Below are 21,002 nucleotides of genomic sequence, written 5' to 3'. Positions count from 1 at the left end.
GGCATCATGCAAATATCATAGTAACATTAACATGCTATCAAATAAATATTTTTGAATAGTGTTGGTCTTAAATAGCTGGGCCTTTTAAAAGTATAGACAAGAAAGCAGAAAACTATGAACTAAAGATGCTGTACAAACCTGAATTAACCTAATGAAAGGAAACTGTATGAAGAAAACCAAGAAGATTTTTACTACTGTATTATAGTAAGCACATTCGTTGATAACTCATTACTGTGCACTGACCCATATAGAATAAAGGTAAAGGTAAAGGTTCACCTCGCATATATGTGCTAGTCATTCCCATCTCTAGGGGACGGTGCTCATCTCCGTTTTAAAACCGAAGAGCCAGCACTGTCTGAAGACGTCTCCGTGGTCATGTGGCTGGCATGACTAAATGCCAAAGGCACACTGTTAGCTTCCCACCAAAGGTGGTCCCTATTTTTCTACTTCCATTTTTTACGTGCTTTCGAACTGCTAGGTTGGCAGAAGCTGGGACAAGTAATGGGAGCTCACCCCGTTACGCAGCACTAGGGATTTGAATCGCTGAACTGCCAACCTTTCGATCGACAAGCCCAGCATCTTACCCACTAAGCCACCGTGTCCCTTCCATGTAGAATAAGACCTCTCATAATTTATTTAGTATTTTCATTATTGTCAAGAATTAAGTATTTCAATGTAGGGAGTTTACTCCCTACTTATCAAGACCAGTGTTGATTTTTGTATATTTTTTTCTGATTTAAAACTTTTATGCTATTTCCTAAGTCTATGGAATAGAACTCATATTTGCCCTTCCTGGAATTCACTTATGAAATATCTAGTTCTCTCGTCTTTCTTCTGTATGTGTCTCTCCCTTGTGCTTATATTTTATTGTTTGTGGTTTGGGCTAGTTATTCCTGATATATGGCATCCTATCCTTTTATTAAAACTGTAAAATAAAGCTGAATATTGGCAAAAGAGATAGGTACCTCTTAATCAAAGCCACCAGCAATGTGCAAAATATGTTTGGCAAGTCAAAAAGAATTTTGGTACAACTCCGAGGAAAGCAGAAATCATATTACACTGCAATAGTTTGCATCTAGATGAATTTATTTTAATCTGTCAATCTCTTTGTTGAGGTTATGGAATTATCAGTTTTTTCTCCTTTTTAGTATTAAGGTGTAGTGATATTTTGAGTGTCATACCTGTAGCATTTCTAATTTCCTTCCCATAAGTGACAAGAAGCTAATGGTTCTTTTTTCTAGTCTTTCATTCCCAAAGGAAATTATACTAATAATGGAGACAAATTACTACTTTCTGGAACTCTCTTTGGTGTGATGTAGTAAAACTGTAAAGGGCAGTTCATAGTTTCTTAGACTGTAAAAAATAGAGCTTTGATTTAAATTTTCTACATCTACCATTTGCTTCCTAATATATTGATCCACCATTTTCTTTTTCCACCCCAATCAATACCTGCTGAGTTAAGACTAATAAAAACTCCTTTCCTGCAGCTCCTCATATTATTATCTAGCAAAAGTTATCTATATTGTGTTGCCCTGGTTTGATCTCATCACTCACTGTAACGATTATGTGAACAAAGCTTAAGAGTTGCCAAGGGAAAAGAAAAGTGAAAAGAAAGTCACAGTATGACAATCAGCTAGTATGGTAAAGCCATTTGTATGGCCAATGCAACATAGAGATGAACCGCCCTTCAACATTCAATAGTTGCTGCTTCCCAGGACTGTTTTGATTGCTGGAAGTATTCAATGATTTTATAATTTTTTCAACAGGATTTGTTATTGAACATAATGGAACATAATAGATTTAATAACAGGACTAACAACAATAAATTAGGTGTGAAAAATAATAATAATAATAATTTTATTTCTATACCGCCCTTCTCCCGAAGGACTCAGGGCGGTATACAGCCTATTTAAAAACACAGAACAAAACAACGATTAAAATTTAAAATCATTAAATAATTAGGCTCCAATTAAAATCCCAAAAATTTAAAATACCCCAATTTAAAATCGTTATGTTGATAGCCCGGCCTGGCGGAACAACAGGGTCTTCAGTGCGCAGCGAAACACCCGGAGGTCGGAGATCTTACGTATTTCCGGGGGCAGTTCATTCCACAGGGCTGGGGCTCCCACAGAGAAGGCCCTCCCCCTGGGTGTCGCCAGCCGACATAACTTGGCCGATGGCACCCTGAGGAGACCCTCTCTGTGGGAGTGGACTGGTCGGTGGGAGGCTATTGGTGGCAGAAGTCGGTCTCGAAGGTACCCGGGTCCTATGCCATGGAGCGCTTTAAAGGTGGTAACCAACACCTTGAATCGCACCCGGAAGACAACCGGGAGCCAGTGCAGCTTGCGCAGGAGGGGTGTCACGTGGGCGCAACGAGTTGCACCCATAACCACCCGCGTGGCCGCATTCTGGACCAGTTGGAGCCTCCAAGTGCTCTTCAAGGGGAGCCACATGTAGAAAGCATTACAATAGTCCAGCCGGGAGGTGACAAGGGCGTGAGTGACCGTGCACAGGGCGTCCCGATCCAGAAAGGGCTGCAACTGGCGAATCAGGCGAACCTGATAAAAAGCCCCCCTGGCCACGGCCGTCAAATACTCTTCTAAAGACAGCCATGCGTCCAGATTGCGAGCCCTCTCTGTGGGGGGCGAAGATTCACCCCCAATAGTCAGCGATGGCACCTGCTGACTATATCAGGGCGCCAGAAGCCACAGCCACTCGGTCTTGGAGGGGTTGAGTCTGAGCCTGTTCCTCCCCATCCAGACCCGCACGGCCTCCAGGCAGCGGGACATCACATCAAGGGCATCGTTGGGGTGGTCTGGGGTGGAGATGTACAGCTGAGTATCATCAGCGTACAGATGACACTTCACCCCAAAACCACGGATGATCTCACCCAGCGGCTTCACATAAATGTTGAACAGGAGGGGCGAGAGGACCGACCCTTGTGGCACTCCCCATGCGAGATGCCTCGAGGTCGACCTCTGTCCCCCTGCCAACACAAACTGCGAGCGGTCGGAGAGGAAGGAGGAGAACCACCGCAGAATGGTGCCCCCTATTCCTAACCCCCTCAACCGCTGCAGCATGATACCATGGTTGATGGTATCAAAAGCCGCTGAGAGGTCTAATAGGACTAGGACAGAGGAGCAACCCCTGTCCTGAGCCCTCCAGAGATCATCCACCAACGCGACCAATGCCATTTCTGTGCTGTACCCCTGCCTGAAGCCCGACTGGTACGGGTCCAGATAGATAGCTTCATCCAGGTGCCGGGGAAGCTGTCGTGCCACCACGCTCTCAACAACCTTCACCACAAAACGGAGGTTGGAGACTGGACGATAGTTGGCTAATTCAGCCGGGTCCAGGGAAGGCTTCTTGAGGAGGGGCCTCACTACCGCCTCTTTCAAGGTGGCAGGAAAGGCATCCTCACTCAGAGAAGCACTTATAATCCCCTGGAGCCAGCCTCGTGTAACCTCCCGGGAGGCCAGTACCAACCAGGAGGGACAGGGGTCCAATAAACACGTGGCGGCACTAATCTTACCCAGAACCCTGTCCACATCCTCGGGAGCCACAGGATCAAACTCCTCCCAGATAATATTCTCAAGACCTGCCCTCGTCTCCTCCCCTGGACACATCCAATCGGAGTCCAAGCCCTCCCGAATCCGAGTGACTTTATCATGCAGGAATTGCACAAAATCCTCAGCACGACCCTGCAAGGGATCTTCCCTCACTCCTCCCCCCCGAAGAAGGGAGTGGGTTACCCTAAACAGGGCGGCTGGGCAGTTCTCTGCAGATGTGATCAGAGCGGAAAAATGGTTAGATTTTGCCGCTTTTATCGCCACTAGGTAGGTCTTAATATAAGACCTCACCTCTGTCCGGTTAGAATCGGATTGACTAGTCCTCCAAATGCTCTCTAGGCGTCTTTTCTGACGTTTCATCTCTCTCAGCTCCTCAGAGAACCAAGGAGCCAATTGAGATCGGCATCGGGTAGAGGCCGCAAAGGCACAACGCGGTCCAAAGCTCCAGCGGCCGCCCTTTCCCAGGCGGCCACCAGCTCTTCAGTCGAGTCGTGTGTTAAGTCTCAGGGAACGGCCCAAGCTCTGTCAGGAACCTTTCGGGGTCCATCAGGTGCCTGGGACGGAACCATCTGGTCGGTCCCATCTCCCTGGGGCGGGGGAAGGCGGTAGGAAAGTCTAATTGGAGGAGCGAATGATCTGTCCATGACAAGGGTTTAATATCTAGGTCCCCTCTACCAAGATCATTCAACCACTGACCAGAGACAAAAATCAAGTCCAGAATGTGTCCCCCTATGTGAGTGGGGCCATGAACTAACTGGGTCAGGTCCATGGCTGTCATGGAAGCCATGAACTCCCGAGCCACCTCTGACGCCTCACCCGCGGATTAAAGGTTGAAATCCCCCATGACAATAAGTCTGGGGGTATCAACCGCCACCCCGGCAATGACATTGAGTAGCTCGGGCAGGGTCGCTGCCACGTGGCAGGGAGCCAGGTACGTAATCAGCAAACCCATCTGCACCCCACGGCCCCACTTCACACAAAGGGACTCACATCCGGCTATCTGAGGAACAGTGGTCTCCCTCGGACAAAGACTTTCCCTAATAATCACCGCCACTCCCCCACCCCTCCCCTGGGCCCTTGGCTGATTAAATGCATGGAAACCTGGCGGGCACATCTCAACGAGGGGGACCCCCCCTCCTGGCCCAACCAGGTCTCCGTAATACCTGCCAGGTCCACACCCCCCTCCAAAATAAGATCACAAATGAGGGGGGCTTTATTAACCACCGACCTGGCATTACACAACATCAGCCGCGGACCCTGGGCCTGAGACTCTACACAACCCAGGACACGAGTCACGCATTGGGGGCCGGAGTGCGCAATCGCTCGTAGACAGCGTATGTGCACCCCGACACTTGATATGACCCCCTGCGTCCGTCATACCTGTCCCTCCTACTCATTATTTCAATTTCACAGCCCTTCCTGTCGTCCCCCTGCTCCCCGGTTAAATTTCCTTTCGCGACCCCCCCTGCCGCAACTAATCAACCCATCATCCCGCTCAGTCGCTATCTGGACCCCCCCCAGGTCTGCTTTTACAACCCCCTCCCTCCCTCCCGGGTCCCCTTAAATTTTTCTTTAAAAATTTGGCTAAAAAAACCCTCAACCCTCTCTTCGCTACATGCCATCTCTTGGGGTTCCAAAGCCCGTCATCAAGATAGGCCCTCGATAATGTGGAGGGCCAGGCCTGCGAGAGGGGGGAGTCTCGCAGTGCAAGAAGATTGGCTTTTTGGAGCATCAACTGAACCAAAGATGGGAAAAAAAGGCCAGTCCGGGAGTCTATCATAGTCCAAAGAGATAACTGAGCACAGAGGTCACAAAATATCCATTTATAGAGCTGGACTCCACTGTCCTCTCACGACAGGGAGAAGGTCCAATGTTCTTTTTCTCCAATGGAGGCTAATAGCCAACCATCTTCTCATGACAGCCGGTCCCGTTACAAGAAGTTAACGGGAACAGTGTTCTATCCTCCCCGTTGGGATACAGAAAATCCCTCAGTTCTTTCAAATGGTGCTCAGTCTCTCCTACTAGCGAGGGCGTGAGTAGAACATGGTGGGGTGGGGGTCCAAAGTGTCCAGAGTGTAGCAGTTCGTAAACCCCTCCCCCCATAAAAGAGGGAGGCGGAGAGGCGGGGAGAGGGAGGGAGGAAACAGTATCCCCAGAGGAGGGTAACATCTCTTCCTCTGCCGATCTATAAGTCCAGGCCTCCTCACCTCAGCTTCTCCTCTTCACTCTCAGCAGACTACCATTGCAGCATTCTGCGGCAGACGCCATCACCGGCGCCAGTGTCACCCCCCCACCCCAGCATCATAAACAGATGCATCTGAGGGGGGGGCAACCAGCGCCGCCAACTGGCCTCCACCGCCAGCACCGCCTTGGCTCTGTTGCTTTGAGTGTCGGGGGGAGGGGAGGGGGGCATCGCCCCACGGCCGTTCGCACTACCGCCGGAGCCGCCATCTCCCTCTAACCCCTCTTCTTTGATGGAAGATAAAGACCGCAGCCAGATGACTCTCTGCGGCCACACCAAGCTGCTCCCACCATCGCTGCTACCGCCGTTACCGCTGCTGCCGCCGCCATCACTGCCATTGCCTTCTCGGCGCCCTCTGCTGTTTTACGGCGCCATCGTCGCCGCCATAACCTCGCGGGGCTCCAGGCAGTTCCGCAGCGCCCAGGGTGGTTTCACAGCATCGCCGCCGCCGCTATCAATTTTGCGGCGTTCCGCGGCATCCTCAGCGTCCTCAGCACTCTCCAGGGTGCTGAGAAATAGACCCAAACCTCTCCAAAATTTGCTAATCTATTTTGTAAGCTGTCCAGAGTTGCTTCATTAGTGAGATGGATGGCATGTATATTTAATAAAATAAATAAATCCTATGATAGTCCAGATTAGAAACCACAAGAAGACTATAACTCTACTTTATTGAAATAAGCCCAGAGTGTCAAACTCAAGGCCCGCGGGCCAGATCCAGCCTGTGGGCTGCTTAAATCCAGCCTGCGGCCCATTTTCGGCCTCCCCGGCCTCCTGCAGCATTCTGCTGACCAAAAATGGGCCACATGGAGGCCTCCCGAGGTCCCCATGCGGCCCGTTTTTGGCCTTTCCTACCTCCAGCAGCACTCTGCCGGCTGTTTTTGGGAGGCCTCCGCGCGGCGTGCGTCCCATCTTTCCCCCCACTCCCCACTCCCCCTCCCGCCAGCCCATGGAGAACTACAATGCTGATCCAGCCCTCAAAGAAATCCAATTTGACACCCCTAAAATAAACTATAAGAAAAGAATTTTGTAAGTCTGCTTGTATTGTATTTCCTTCCCTCTTATTTCCCATTGAGTCAGAGAAAAGCACTCTGAGTGTCTTCCTAACAGCATCTCCTTTCCCATAATCTAAAGGAGCACTTCTCTTTTATTGTTCCTGAAATAATTTAAGAATATTCCCTTCAAAGCCATTCCTATAGCTTTTTGCAGAATTGTTGAGAGGCCTATCAATTTTAGCTGAAAGCTTACTTCATCTTTTTTATATAATTTTTCAATTTTTTTTTTACTCATTGAATGTAATCTTTCAAAGCTCCTGTAGCATAGGGGAACTACCAGAAGACTGGAAAACAGCTGATGTGGTTCCTATCTACAAAATGAGAGAAAATGGATTCAGGATTTATCGCCCAATCAGCTTGATCAATACCTGGGAAAATCCTGGAAAAGATAATCAAGAGGCAGATTTGTGAGCATCTAAAAATGAACAAGATGATTATTAGAAGGCAGCATGGGTTTGTTAAAAACAGATCATGCCAGACAAATCTTTTTTTTTATTTTAGTGGATTAGTAGATCAGGAAAATGTTGTAGACATAGTATAGTTGGACTTCAGTAAAGCACTTGACAAAGTAAACCACAGCTGCTTCTTGGTAAGGTAGAACAAAGTGGAATAGACACTGCCATTGCCAGATGGATTCACAGTTGGCTGACCAATTATACCAGCATACAGTCCTCAATGGAACTATGTTTACATGAAGGGAAACATGTCTCTCAGGGTTCTGTTTTGGGCCCAAAACATTCATAAATCATCTAGAGGAGAGAAGAGAAAAGCAATATCAAAAATTCCAGACAACATCAAGCTGGGGGAACACTTCAGAGCATAGGCTGAAGATTCAGAAGGATCTTGACAGACTTGAGCAATGGGTCCTATCCAAGAAGATGCAGTTCAGTGGTGAGAAAAGTAAGGTCCCACACTTGGGCAGGAAAAAACAAATGCATAGGTATAAAATAGGCAGTACCTGGCTCAACAGTTGAGCCAACTGTGAGATGGGTCTATGTGTTCTGGTGAACTACCACTTATGTGTGAATCAGCAATGTGCTGCAACTGCCAAAAATGCTGAAGCATCTTTGGGACTGCCACTGCAGTCATAGCCTGCATCAACAGAGGGACAGCATCTAGATCACAAAAAGTGATAATACTGTTTTATACCGTATTAGTGAGGCCACACTTGGAAAACAAATCCAGTTCTGATCAGCATGACACAAAAAGATGCTGAGACTCTAGAAAGTGTGCAGAGAAGAGCAACAAAGGTGATAAGGAATCTGGAGACAAAATCATATGATGAACAGGGAGCTAGGTATATCTAGTCTTTTGAAGAGAAGAATTGGGAATGACACAATAGCTGTCTTCCAGTATTTGAGGGACTGTCACAGAGAAGAGGAGATCAACTTATTCTCCAAAACACCAAAGGATAGGGAAGAAGTAATGGGTGGAAGATTGTTAAAAAGAAATCTAACCTAGAACTAAGGAGAAATTTCCTAACAGTAAGATCAGTTAATCAATGGAATGGCTTGCCTCCTGGAGTTGTTTGTGCTCCATTGCTGGAAGTTTTCAAGAAAAGACTAGACAACCATTTGACCAGAATGGCATAGTCTCCTGTCTTGGATAAGAGACTTAGGGACTCTAAGGTCCCTTCCCTCCCTATGATTCTATGTTCTAGGATTATGTCAGTCCCACTTGGTAGACCAGACCAAGAAATCAATTCCATAGGAAGTCTAAAAATACTTTTATAGAGATCAGCCGTTCTGTAATATCAGAGGCCATAGCTTGTCACTAGCCATAAACTGAAATATTAGTTGAAACAAGAAATTATGTTTTGTGTGACCATCAAGTCTGCAGATAGTACTTATCTTAGTATTCCTCTGTATCCATAGAGAAGTACGGGTAGTCTTCCTTAATGGACTACCTCTGCAGGGCTACTTATGAGCTGGATTTGAGACTCCAACAACCATACCCCATCACACAATTACATTTTGGGCACTCGGCAACTGGCCCATATGTATGGCTGCTTGCAGCAACCTGAAGTCACATTCTGCTTTACAATGGTTTTTTTGGTAAAGATCATAAAATTGGTGTAGTGACATGGTGACTAGCTCTTAACGACTGACACAACTGTAATTCTGTGCACAATAATGGTCATAAGTCAAGTACTACCTCTAGAGAGATGGTTTTGAGGGAAATATGCTGCAAATCTTGGAAAAACATGAACTTCATTTGGGAAAACAGGAAGGTACGAAAAGAAAATGAAAACTGTCTTGCCTGACTCTCTTTGGTAAAAGAGGGAGGGAAACAGAAACCTGACAGGCTTTCAAGATTCTTTTATTATTGCTTATAACAATAAAGAAACTCCCAGCATTTATTGCGCTATTTGCTCACTGACCTGGTGTACATTAAAGAGCTGATAGTATCAGTTTAACTTTGGGGAGAAATTGTATCTGCTTAGCAATACCCCTGATCGAAAAGCAAAATGACTAAGATTCATTTATAATTCTAGAATTAAAAGAGTCAGCAACAGGGAGTGGGAAGGATCTCTCTTTGCCTGGAGAGCCAATGCCTATTAAGGGATGCTTGCTTGCATAATACATCAAGCCACAAAATTAGACAAACCCATTACACCTAATAGATTGTGAGAACCTCACCTACGTAGTCAGTAATGCAGAGTATCATACAAATCCGTAAAACTGGGTTGACCAAACCATAGAACACTTAGAGACGAGCTAGATGGATGAGTTGCTTTCATACAATATGGCTTCCTAATGCACTCACTATTTTGTTTTACTTATGCACTGAATCACTCAACCCTGTCTAGATTACAGCGTACTGAGGATTAAGACTTCTACAAAATTCCTAGAAGTCTCTTATGTTATCATTAAAGCAAGTTATTACTGCATTACATTTATGGGAAGGTAGAGGCGTTAGGTAATAGGAAAGAAAAAGTCGTCTGAAAATGCTGTTTCAGGAAAAAAAGAGAAAGAAAATCAGGTTTGACCTCTTGTAACTAATTAGACATGAAATCAAAGATTAAAAGCCTACTAATAATCCATGTAGCATTTACTCTTGAATTTTAATGCAGCATGTAAATCAAACTGACCAAAGGCAGTGTTCACAAACTGTCATGAATAATGCATAAATAATGAAGGGGCTTATTTTGTCCCTGTATCACATCTCTCCCCAATTCCCTGGTTAGCAAAAATGTGAAAAGCAGGTCAGATTATTATAAAAACCTTCTGAAAAACCAAAACTGTGCTGGAGCTTATTGGTTACACTAGCTGAGTTTTATTTTGTGGACTGCAGGCAACTATTTTATTTCCTGACTGAAATGACAAGACGTATAATGCCCAGAATTCAAAACTTGTCTTGGTAAAAGAAGCTTTGACCTTGTGTTCAGTGTATAAAGTAAAAATGTCATTTGCCTTATGTGATAAAATGTGTTGGAAATTGGGGAGAGATAATAGCAGCTTTTGATGGGCTTCACCTGGTGTAGAACCTGGCTATGCAGAACATTTCCTAAAAAGTGCTAGTGATTTAGTTTAACTGACTGTCCCATGAGCATGGAGGGGGCAACAGATGATGAATAGTAGCAGGACAGAATAGAGGAAATAAAATAATGAAGAACATCCTAGAGGAAGCACAACTCGTGTGCAAGAAGAGAAAGGGCAGAGCAGTGTATCTGACAAAGATGGAAGCAAAGGATAGGGGACAAAGTGCAGGTGAATTAGGGAAAAAGGAGACATGTGGAAACAAAAACCTTACATGAGGCATATGGAGTCTTCTCCTTCCAGGACTATTTTATCTTTGATGCTAAATGGGGTTGCACTGCCCCAGGAAAACGTTAATATGCAACTTGGGGATCCTAGAATGAGAAAGCCTCCAAACCCTGAGCCACAATAACACAGTGCAGGGATATCTTTTTTCTGACCCAGAACGGCTCCTTTACAGCTGAGGCAGAAAAGAATACGTCATGTCAATAAATCTTGGTAAATAGGAAGTACCATCCCAATAACTGAATTTACTTCACTTCTACAAAGGACCTCTGTTACTGAGGTCTGGGTTTCTTATATATCTTTTTTCAAAGTTCTGGAGGAGCCATCTTGAACAATTTATGCAATGATCCTTTATGTAATGACCCATTTGACATTATAAAAGTAGGGTTATCACAAAATGGGCAATGTTGGTTTAGGCTTGCTTTCACATTTGTATATGGGTACAGCTGTCCTCCTTCTCCAAGTAGACACATCTGCTCATTAGAAAAACAACGTAATTTCTAGTGTCTAATTCTAATTATTTGCAGATGATAGATTCCTTGTGCAGCCTCCATAAAGGGCTCAGCTTTTCCCACTCAGTGACTAATAACCAGGGCCTTTAGGTAACAAGAACCAAAGGAGTAAAAGACCTGATACAAATTTGTGTCCATTTCTGTGTGTATTGAATGTGGCAGTTACATCTCGATAAGAAGAATGAGGAATCTTCTGGTCCAGAGCCTTGTAGTATTTGATATTAGCATCCTATATTAAGCAGTTTCATGCACTTGACTTGGTTTACAAAATCAGTAGTCTTCTACTGTGATAATTTATTACCACAGATGCCAAAGGCACTCAAACAGCTGGAAAGTACCTATTCCTCCCTGACTCTCTTTTTGCTTGTGGTCATGTGTCAAATGAAACTTTGTGTTGATGGGGAAGGTACCAGAGCTGCATCCTTTTTGGGAAGAAAATAACAGCTCAGCAAAACAACATCCTATGCTCTTGCTCGCTGCACTGGTGATCCTGACCCAAAGTGAAACAGCAACAGCACAGCATGAAATATTCCTGTCTAAAAATACAGGACAGGCAATGCATTCCTGGAAGGAAGATCAGCAGTTTGCAGAAAAGATGAAGGGAAGGGAAGGAAAGGGAAGGGAAGGGAAGGGGGAAGGGGGAAGGGATTCCAAAATGAACAATAAGACAGACAAGAAAAGAGGTGGCAAAAAAAAGGCATTTTGCTTAAATGCTTTGATTCCTAAATTCCTATTTCACTTCTCTATACTTTAGCTATCTTCTTTATAGTGGCAGAAACTGCATTTCTCTCTCTGTTCAATGACAGCTAAATAAAGCATATCATATATTTAAAAGCTCCCCAAAACTTTAGGATCAGATACTGTATTTGATATTTTGAGAACACATCATGGATGCTCTCATAAAATGGTTACTGAAGGAAGCTTTAATTTTCCTCAAAGCTTGAATTTCCCCTTGAATTTTCCTCAATCATGGATCTGGAAGGGACTTTGAAGGTCTTCTAGTCCAACCCCCTGCCCAAGGCACACCTTACTGCATTCTGGACAATCTTTTCTTGAAGATTTCCAGTGATGAAGCACCACAACTCTGGGAGGCAAGCTTTTCCATTGAGTAATATTCTTATAGTCAGGAAATTTCTTCTTAGTTCCAGATTAGATCTCTCTTTAATGTGAGTTGGTATGTGCACACTGTTATACATGCAATATATAGGTTTGCAATATAGTCCACAGGAAATAAGCCTCTTAAAAAGAATGATCCAAAAGCCTGAAACTATATTTCCTTCTTATGTTTCAACATTCTATTTGAAAGAGAAGATGACTGGAGAAGTATTTCAATGGAAGATCCTGACATATCTCAAACTTCTGCAGGAGAAAGCTGTCACACCCTCATGTTTTCTTAAAGGATGGTCCAGTAGTAGCCTGTCAGTGACACTTATAAATTGGGCTTGCAAATAAAAAAAATATTCAAATTTTCTGAATGCAATCACCCCAATCTAAATATTGGAATATTTTTTGAAATGTATCAAGAAGAACCATTGGAAAACAGGATTGTGGGGCTGAGACCATTGTTGACCAGTTACATACTATGGCAGAGTATAGATGAAGGTTGTAGAGCTCTAATATCTCTCTATATATATTTAATGATTTATATTAATAATAACAAAAAATTCTGAATATCACTATATGTTAAGTTACTTCAAAATCTCTCAAGAGGTTTTTCTGAGATTTTGCAGGAATTCAGCATTTTCATATGAAACTGTGAAATGAAATATGTGAAATAGAACTGTGATGTTCTAGTCGTGCCTTACGCATTGAAGCTGGCTGGGCAACTTTGGCCTAGTCACTCTCTTTCAGTTCAACTCATCTCACATGGTTATTGTTGTGGGAAAAAAATAGAGGGAGTATTAGGTATGTTGGCTGCCTGGAGTTATTTATGAAATAATAATAAAAGCAGGATAAAAATAACTGTTATATTAAATCTCACACAATGTCAGAGATTTAGCCATAAATGTATGTTCATGCCATCATGAAATCATGACAGTATTTACCCTTTGAAAAGGTGCCAAACAAAAACATTTTCTTCCTTCCGTCATGCTAATGGCATATTACATGCAACCTGCAGACACCTTCAAAGAAGAACTTGTTACAGCAAAATACTGATTAAAAGAACTGCCCACCACATTGTTATTCTAAGTGCCTCAATATTTTTATTTATTTTTTTCGCAATGTAAAAGATACTGCAAAAAAATAATAATTGAAAATAAACCAAACTCAAAGAGCAACATTATAATTGAAATGATCAACTGTATAGCTATGTAGGAAGAAGACCTTTAATTTGAAAGGCGAGAGATTGCATTAAGGAAGAAGGCGTAATAATCTAAAGGTGAGAAGAATTTCTATTGTCTTATAAGTCTCTCTGTGGGAATTTTCACAGCATAGACATCTATTGGGAGCCATGGGGAGAAGGGAGGCTTGTGAAATTCTAGTTCCTCGTGCTTCTCATCCCATCAATAAATGCCTGCAATCATACTCTTGAGCTGTGGTGTGATTTCAAGGTTCATCTCTTCCAAGCAGCTCAAACACTAATTATCCCAGCTGTAATTAGTAAGATAATTAAATACTGGCTCACTCATCACTCTACCTTGTGTCGGGTCATGATTCTCCCAGAAGACCTTGAGCAGTTTCTCAAAGCTGATGGTTTCTGGCTGAAATACCACTCGCACAACTTCAGTGTGGCCAGTTTTGCCTTCAATGAAACAATAAGAAACAAGAATATTAATCACTGAAACCAACACAAAAAAAATGGATTTATTATTCCCCAGTATGTTAAACAAGTAAAAATACGTGAACAGAAAAAGACACGTGATTAACAGTTGTAAGCCATGCAATTTTTTTTTTTTTTTGGTAGTTTCAGAAATGGCAATGCTTTATTTCATTAGGAAGCTGCTTTTTTTGCTTAGTTTTTTGCAGCTCTGCAGGGCACGGCAATAAAATCATGAGCTCATATGGGTGACGGGTGGGAGGGCGGGCAGGAGGAGATGGCAAGAGAGAGTTTCAACTCCTTTTTGTTCTAGTTCTGTCCTGACTTTTTAGGCTCTGGGTGGATTCATTTTTGAAAGGAAAATTGATATGTTACATCTAGGATATAAATCTAGATTAACATGTTTTGCTGGTTTTCTTCTAAACCATGGGTGTCAAACTCAAGGCCCTGGGGGTGGATCCAGCCCGCGGGGTGCTTAGATCTGGCCCATGGTGCTACCCTGGAAACCGTGGTGCCTCTGCCAGCAAAAACGGAGCTCGGAAGGGCCACTTGTGAGCTCTATTTTCGCTGGCAGTAGGTTGCAGGACCAATGAAATCCCAGCTGAAAACAGAGCTTGTGAGGGCCACGCCCCAAGCTCCGTTTTCACTGGCAGAGGGTTGCAGGAGGCTGTTGCAGCTGAAAACGGAGCTCAGGAGCCTGTTTTCACTGGTGCCCCCGACCCGAATTATGTTATGCTGGCCATGCCCACCCAGGCCCTCTGAGATAAAACACAACCCTGATGTGGCCCTCAATGAAATCAAGTTTGACATCCCTGTTCTAAAGTAATAATAAATAAACAGAAAAGCATTCTGCCAAATTTTCCCAAAGGTGCTTTTTTAGGAGGCCACTGGACTTTGTTATTTTTTCTTTTGAGGATGTTTCACTTCTCATCCAAGAAGCTTCTTCAGTTCTGACAGGATAGTGGGGAAGAGAGTTGAAGAAGCTTCTTGGATGAGAAGCATAACGTCTTCAAAAGAAAAAAAACAAGAAAGTCCAGTTGCCCCCTGAAAAAGCACCTTTGGGACAACCATGACCTGGATGACTGAGAATCTCTACAGACTTTTCTCAGCACAATTTTCTCTATTTCTGAAAGTGGCATATAAAGAGATAGTAGTGACAAGTGTCTGAAGGTTGCCCATTCCTGCCAGTTCACTGCAGGGGAGTTGAGCTGGAGAAAATTGCTAGGACATTTAATAAGAATCATATATCATAGTTTGTGGGCAGAAACTACTTTATTAGTTTAATATTTGTTCTTATTATCAAAGTGCTTCCCATTTTAACAGCTGCTTGGTACAAAACTCATATTATTTCAGGAAAGTTTCTTGTAATCTCTATTGCTTTTTGCTTTTAGTTTGGCCTCACTGTTCTCAGCTGTATCACCTCTGATTAAAGAAGTAGGCTATGAAAACAAATGTACTTTTATTTATAACATTGTAATGTCACAAATAAAAAATAGCATTGTTCTGCTATTTCTGATGGAATAATAGTGATATAAACTGCAAATAAAGTAATAAAGGTTTCCTTGGCTAAATTCAGTGGTAATGAGAGATAGAAGAAAATGGTATTTAGAGGATGCATTAAACAGAGGATTGCGGCAACATCCAAGAACATAAGACTTTGGCTGTACAAACAGCACAAGCCTTTGGCAGGGAAATTATTCTTTAGCACTAGGTTTGACCATGTCAAATGTCAGCACAAATATTAGGAAACATTTGACAGAGCCCTAACTATCCATACCCATAATAATTACCTGTTTTTTCAAATGCCCTAGTGCTTCTCTTTTAAAAGGAATCTGCTGCCATGCCCAGTTCTACCCTTTACTGTATTGTCACTTTTTCAGTGCTAAAAAATCACTGATTTTTCAGTCACCTAGCCATGTTCTGACTGTGGCATTCGAAGTAATGAACTGGCTTCCTTCTCAATTTAGATTCATTCCAAACAATATCATTTTGATGCAGTGTTATGTTTTGACATATGTGGTATAGTGTAAGTTGGTCTGTAAAAAATCTCAAATGTCTTCTCCTGGTACAAACAATTAAAGGATCTCAAACTACAAGATTGGCTGAAAAATTCCCCAAGTCTTTTAACAACAGAACAAACAGTTGTGAACAACTTAAGCTCAATTTAGAGCATACCTAACAGGAAGTAAACATAAAAATGCTACTATGAAATGCAGCATATAATAAATGTCAAATGTATCCTTCAACATAAAATGTAATGATGATAGATTCCTGGATGAGAGATAAAAGGTAGTATGCTATAGTGATTTTGGATATAAGAGCATAATTTATTAATACAAACTACCTTCTACTGGGCTAGATCGCTTTTTTTTAGTCCATGTGAGAATGTCTCTTCTAATCAGCCACAAAATAATGGATAATTCTATTACCTAGAATTGTTTGCAATGCTAAGTAATTTTTATTTTCTGGTTTAAAAATAAGTACAAATTAATCCCTTGTTTTCTTTTACTTAAGAACTATTTATTTATTTCAGTTTATATGACCATCCATCTAAAATTCATGACCTTATTTATTTAATAAATTTACATTACCACCAATTTTCTAACCAACTTTGAGCAGCTCCCAATCAAAAATTAAAATTAGAAATAAAATCATATTAAAAATATAAAACTAAACATTAAAATATTAAAATTTGTTATATGGGTGTTATAATACAGGATAATCCAACCAAATTTGTTTTTGGTTCTGGGGGGAGAGAAAGTGCCCCCCTCAGAACAGGCTCGCAATTTGGGTGTCCTTCTAGACTCACAGCTGAGATTGGAACAACATCTTGCAGCTGTAGCTAGGGGGACCTTTGCACAGGTTCATCTGGTGCACCAATTGCGACCCTACTTGGATCAGGAGGCTCTCCTCACAGTCACTCATGCCCTTGTCACCTCACGGTTGGACTACTGCAACACGCTCTACATGGGGCTACCCTTGAAAAGTGTTCGGAGACTACAGTTGGTCCAGAATGCAGCCGTGCGAGTTATAGTGGGTGCACCTAGATACACCCACATTACACCAATTCTCCGCGAGCTGCACTGGCTCCCTATCAGTCTCTGGGCACAATTCAAGGTGTTGGTTATTACCTTTAAAGCCCTATATGGCTCAGGACCAGGCTATCTTCAAGACCGCCTTCTACCACATAGCTCCCAGCGACCAGTAAGATCCCACAGAGTCGGTCTCCTCCGGGTCCCGTCAGCTAAACAATGTCGGCTGGTGGGCCTTCTCTGTGGCTGCCCCGGCTCTCTGGAACCAATTACTCCTGAAGTCTGGACCACCCCCACCCTATTGGCTTCCGGAAAGTGGTGAAGACCTGGCCCTTCCGGCAGGCCTGGGGCCGTTGATCTCGTTATAGTGATCTTGTGAGACCCGGCCACAAATTGGAGTGTATGTGTTTTAATGTTTTAATGTCTTCTTTTAACTTTTGTATGGGATATTGTTGCATTGTTTTATTCTCTGTTGTAAGCCGCCCAGAGTCCCTGGGGAGTTGGGCGGCATAGAAATGTAACAAAATAAATAAAATAAATAAATAAGTGTCATGCTCCCCTTGGTCAAATTTTAAAAACAAAAGAATATAAAACCCTGATCAATTAATCCATAGTCTCATTGTCTATGCAGATTATCAATTGCATTAACTCTCAATTCGCACAGATTCTCAAAGTGCACCTTTGGGATAAACATAGGCTCATCTAATCCAACTTTCCATGGCCAACTTGGGAATGCTCACAAACCTGAAACAGAGCAGTAGCTTCTTTCCATTGTTACTTCCCAACAACATTATTACAACACATTGTGTATGATTTGGAATTTCAAATTTCTATCAGTTTTAGTGGCCACTGATAATATTATCTTCCTTGAACAGGATTTTATCCTCCTTTCAATTTTTTGACAATCATTCAAATTTAATACCATTATCCCAACAGCTGGTAATAAATTCTAGTATATATGATGGATATGAAAGTATTTCATTTTATTAGTCCTGAATTCCTCTGAATGTAGTTTCAGTGGATGGTCTCGAGTTCTAACATTAGGAAAGAGGTAGAAAAATATGCCTGTCTCAATGCTATTTATGATTTTATACATACTATATCTTCTTTATCCTTTGGTTTGAAGCTAAAAAAAAGGCAATGCAGTTGCCTTCCTTTATAAAGGAGTTCCTCCACTTCCCTAATATTTTTTAATTATTTTTTTCATTCTTCATAGCACTGTAGTAATCATTAAGATTTAGTGAATAGAACTACACATAATCTAACATATGTGCCTCTCACACGTATTTAACGGTACTGTTATAGTGACAATCCCATTTTCAATTCTCTTCCTAATGATTGTGGTCATGGAATTTGCCTTGTTTATTTGTTTCTTTATTCCATTTTTACAGCAGCTGTATGCTGGATTGATTAGTTAGTCAGCCCATTTATATAATCATATCCCAGCCAAAAGTTTGGCCCACAATATTTTCAATGAATTTTTACTCTAAGTACTATTTTCTGGTCAGCCACTGAATAGTTCATTAATGCATAAGTGAAATCTGACTTTTTTGTCGACATAGAAAGTAACACTGTGAAACTCGTTATAGTAGCACATAGTAAGGTTTGGCCCAGTGGTGAAATCTAAAATTTGTTACTACTGGTTCTGTGGGCGTGGCTTGGTGGTGGTGGGGGTAATGTGACTGGTTGGACGTGGCCAATATTTTTTTTTTCCTTTAAAAACCATTTTTTTCTACAACCTCTTCGGCGTAGAGGTTGTAAAAAAATGCTTTCAAAAGGCTCAGACGATCCAAGCTGAGTTGCCTGATCAGCAAAAGCTTTTTAAAAAACCCTCTGCCAATCAGGCAACTCAGCTGGAATCGTTAGAGGCATTTAAAAGAAAAAAAGTTTTCTTTTAGCTTGGATCGTCAGAGGCATTTAAAAGAAAAAAACTTTTTTTCTTTTAAATGCCTCTGACGATCCAAGCTGAGTTGCCTGATCGGCAGAGGGTTTTTTAAAAAGCCTCTGCTGATCAGGCAACTCAGCTTGGATCGTCAGAGGCATTTAAAAGAAAAAAAGCCTCTGATGATCATGCGGCTCAGCTGGGCATGGGGGGGGGCGGGATTTTTGCTACCGGTTCTCCGAAGCACCCACCTCCATCGCTACCGGATCAGGTGATCTGGTCCAAACCGGGAGCATTTCATCCCTGGTTTGGCCTGATTTAGTAAGCCCTGCCTTCCTGAATTGTACTATTTGCCGTACCCACACTCTAAAACATACAACCTTCTTCCATAGATTTGCAAAATATTAAGTCATATTCAAACTGAAAATTATAGGGATTGGGCATATGACCAGAGATCAGAAAAGTTATAGCAAAACCATAGACTTTATGTGTATTCAGTGTGTTTATTTTAGAGGTCATATTTGATGACACAACAATTAAATACAAAAGTACTACAAAGAATTTGAACTTCATGGCCAGAAACAGATATAAAAATTTCATTCAGGAATGTCTCAAAATTTTTTGACTGAATTAGAAACAATGGGTAAACTTTTGAACTAACCCTAAAAATGTGACATGATGTGAATTCCAGATGGTATAATGTGTGTATAGAAGATACACACATTAAGAAGGACTAGGGGTGACATGATAGCAGTGTTCCAATATCTCAGGAGCTGCTACAAAGAAGAGGGAGTCAAGCTATTCTCCAAAGTACCGGAAGGCAGGACAAGAAGCAATGGATGGAAACTAATCAAGGAGAGAAGCAACCTAGAACTAATGAGAAAATTCCTGACACGTAGAAAAATTAATCAGTGGAACAACTTGCCTCCAGAAGTTGTAAATGCTCCAACACTGGACATTTTTTAGAAGAGATTGGATAACCATTTGTCTGAAATGGTATAAGATTTCCTGCCTAAGCAGGGGGTTGGAGTAGAAGACCTCCAAGGTCCCTTCCAACTCTGTATTCTATTCTATTCTAGATACAATATGTATTTTATGTATATGTATTTTTTCAGATACTTTCATAGTAATAGCTCCCAACACTATAAAACAAAGTAACAGCTGAGCCCTGGTAGCGCAGCAGACTAAAGCATTGTTATTAACATCAGCTGCCTGCAATTACTGCGAGTTCAAATCTCACCAGGCTCAAGGTTGACTCAGCCTTCCATCCTTTCTAAGGAAGATAAAATGAGGACCCAGATTGTGGGGACAATAAGATGACTTTGTATAAAATATACAAAAGTATGAAGGCTATTGCTTAACGCATTATAAGCCGCCCTGAGTCTCCGGAGAAGGGCGGCATATAAATCAAATAAAAATAAAATTATATATATATATATAAATAAACAAACAGTATACCTATTTTACTTTTGCTTCTAGACTGCATTCTACAATGGTGCTTCCCACCATCCAATAAAATAAATGAAGCAGGACTCTTGTAAAATAAAACCTTCATCTGAAAACACCTTTGGAATATTTGGTGAAGCAACCACTGAGACCATAATAAAAAATTAGTTCTGAAATGCTGCAGAACATCTTATTATTGGTGGACACACCACTGTTTTTGTATTAAATGTAACTTTTAGCATAAAAATAGAAACAAACGCTGTCCAACAAGTAGTCTAAATGTGGAACAGGGAAGCAAAACAAAAATATTCAATGAACCGTGTGACAAAAGACTAGGTTGTAGTTTAAAAATCGGGCATGTCTTTTGCCTTTGAGACAAGGAAAATGAATGTAATAATTGTATATACTGCTAGGAAAGTGGTGGGAATGTGCATAAAAGTGTGGTCATAACCATGTGTTCTATTTAAGTGACATTCATTTCCTTTTTCAGCAGTGTTTGAGTTAAAGGCCAGGTTGGGACAGGTCATCATAGAGAAAAACTATGTGATTGCTAAGAGTCAACATAGTACATTATCAATGACACATTATCAACACATCAGAAAATCCATATCCAGTTATTTTTTATTTTTATGTCATAATTTACTTATTTTAAAAGACTACAGAGCAGAAAGTATCTGACTAAATTTGGAAGAGTCGGGGGCTTGCTGGAATTTCTCCTCCCAATAATTTAGGTGGGAATTCCCTC

The 21,002-nt window shown here is 42.0% G+C and overlaps 1 protein-coding gene across 2 annotated transcripts in view; it reads right to left on the bottom strand.

The window, feature by feature from the left end:
• Positions 1 to 21,002, bottom strand: part of MSRA (methionine sulfoxide reductase A) — a 201,643-nt gene that overhangs the window by 80,976 nt on the left and 99,665 nt on the right. For both annotated transcript variants that reach the window (XM_070932210.1, XM_070932209.1), the window contains exon 4: positions 13,778 to 13,882. In XM_070932210.1, coding sequence (XP_070788311.1) covers positions 13,778 to 13,882 — 105 coding nt within the window. The remainder of the gene's footprint in view (positions 1 to 13,777; positions 13,883 to 21,002) is intronic.

Source organism: Pituophis catenifer, unplaced genomic scaffold (assembly GCF_029215685.1).
Source record: "Pituophis catenifer annectens isolate HBS135680 unplaced genomic scaffold, rPitCat1.0.hap2 SCAF_1, whole genome shotgun sequence".
NCBI classification, from domain to species: domain Eukaryota; kingdom Metazoa; phylum Chordata; class Lepidosauria; order Squamata; family Colubridae; genus Pituophis; species Pituophis catenifer.
This window is presented reverse-complemented; position numbering and strand designations above follow the sequence as displayed.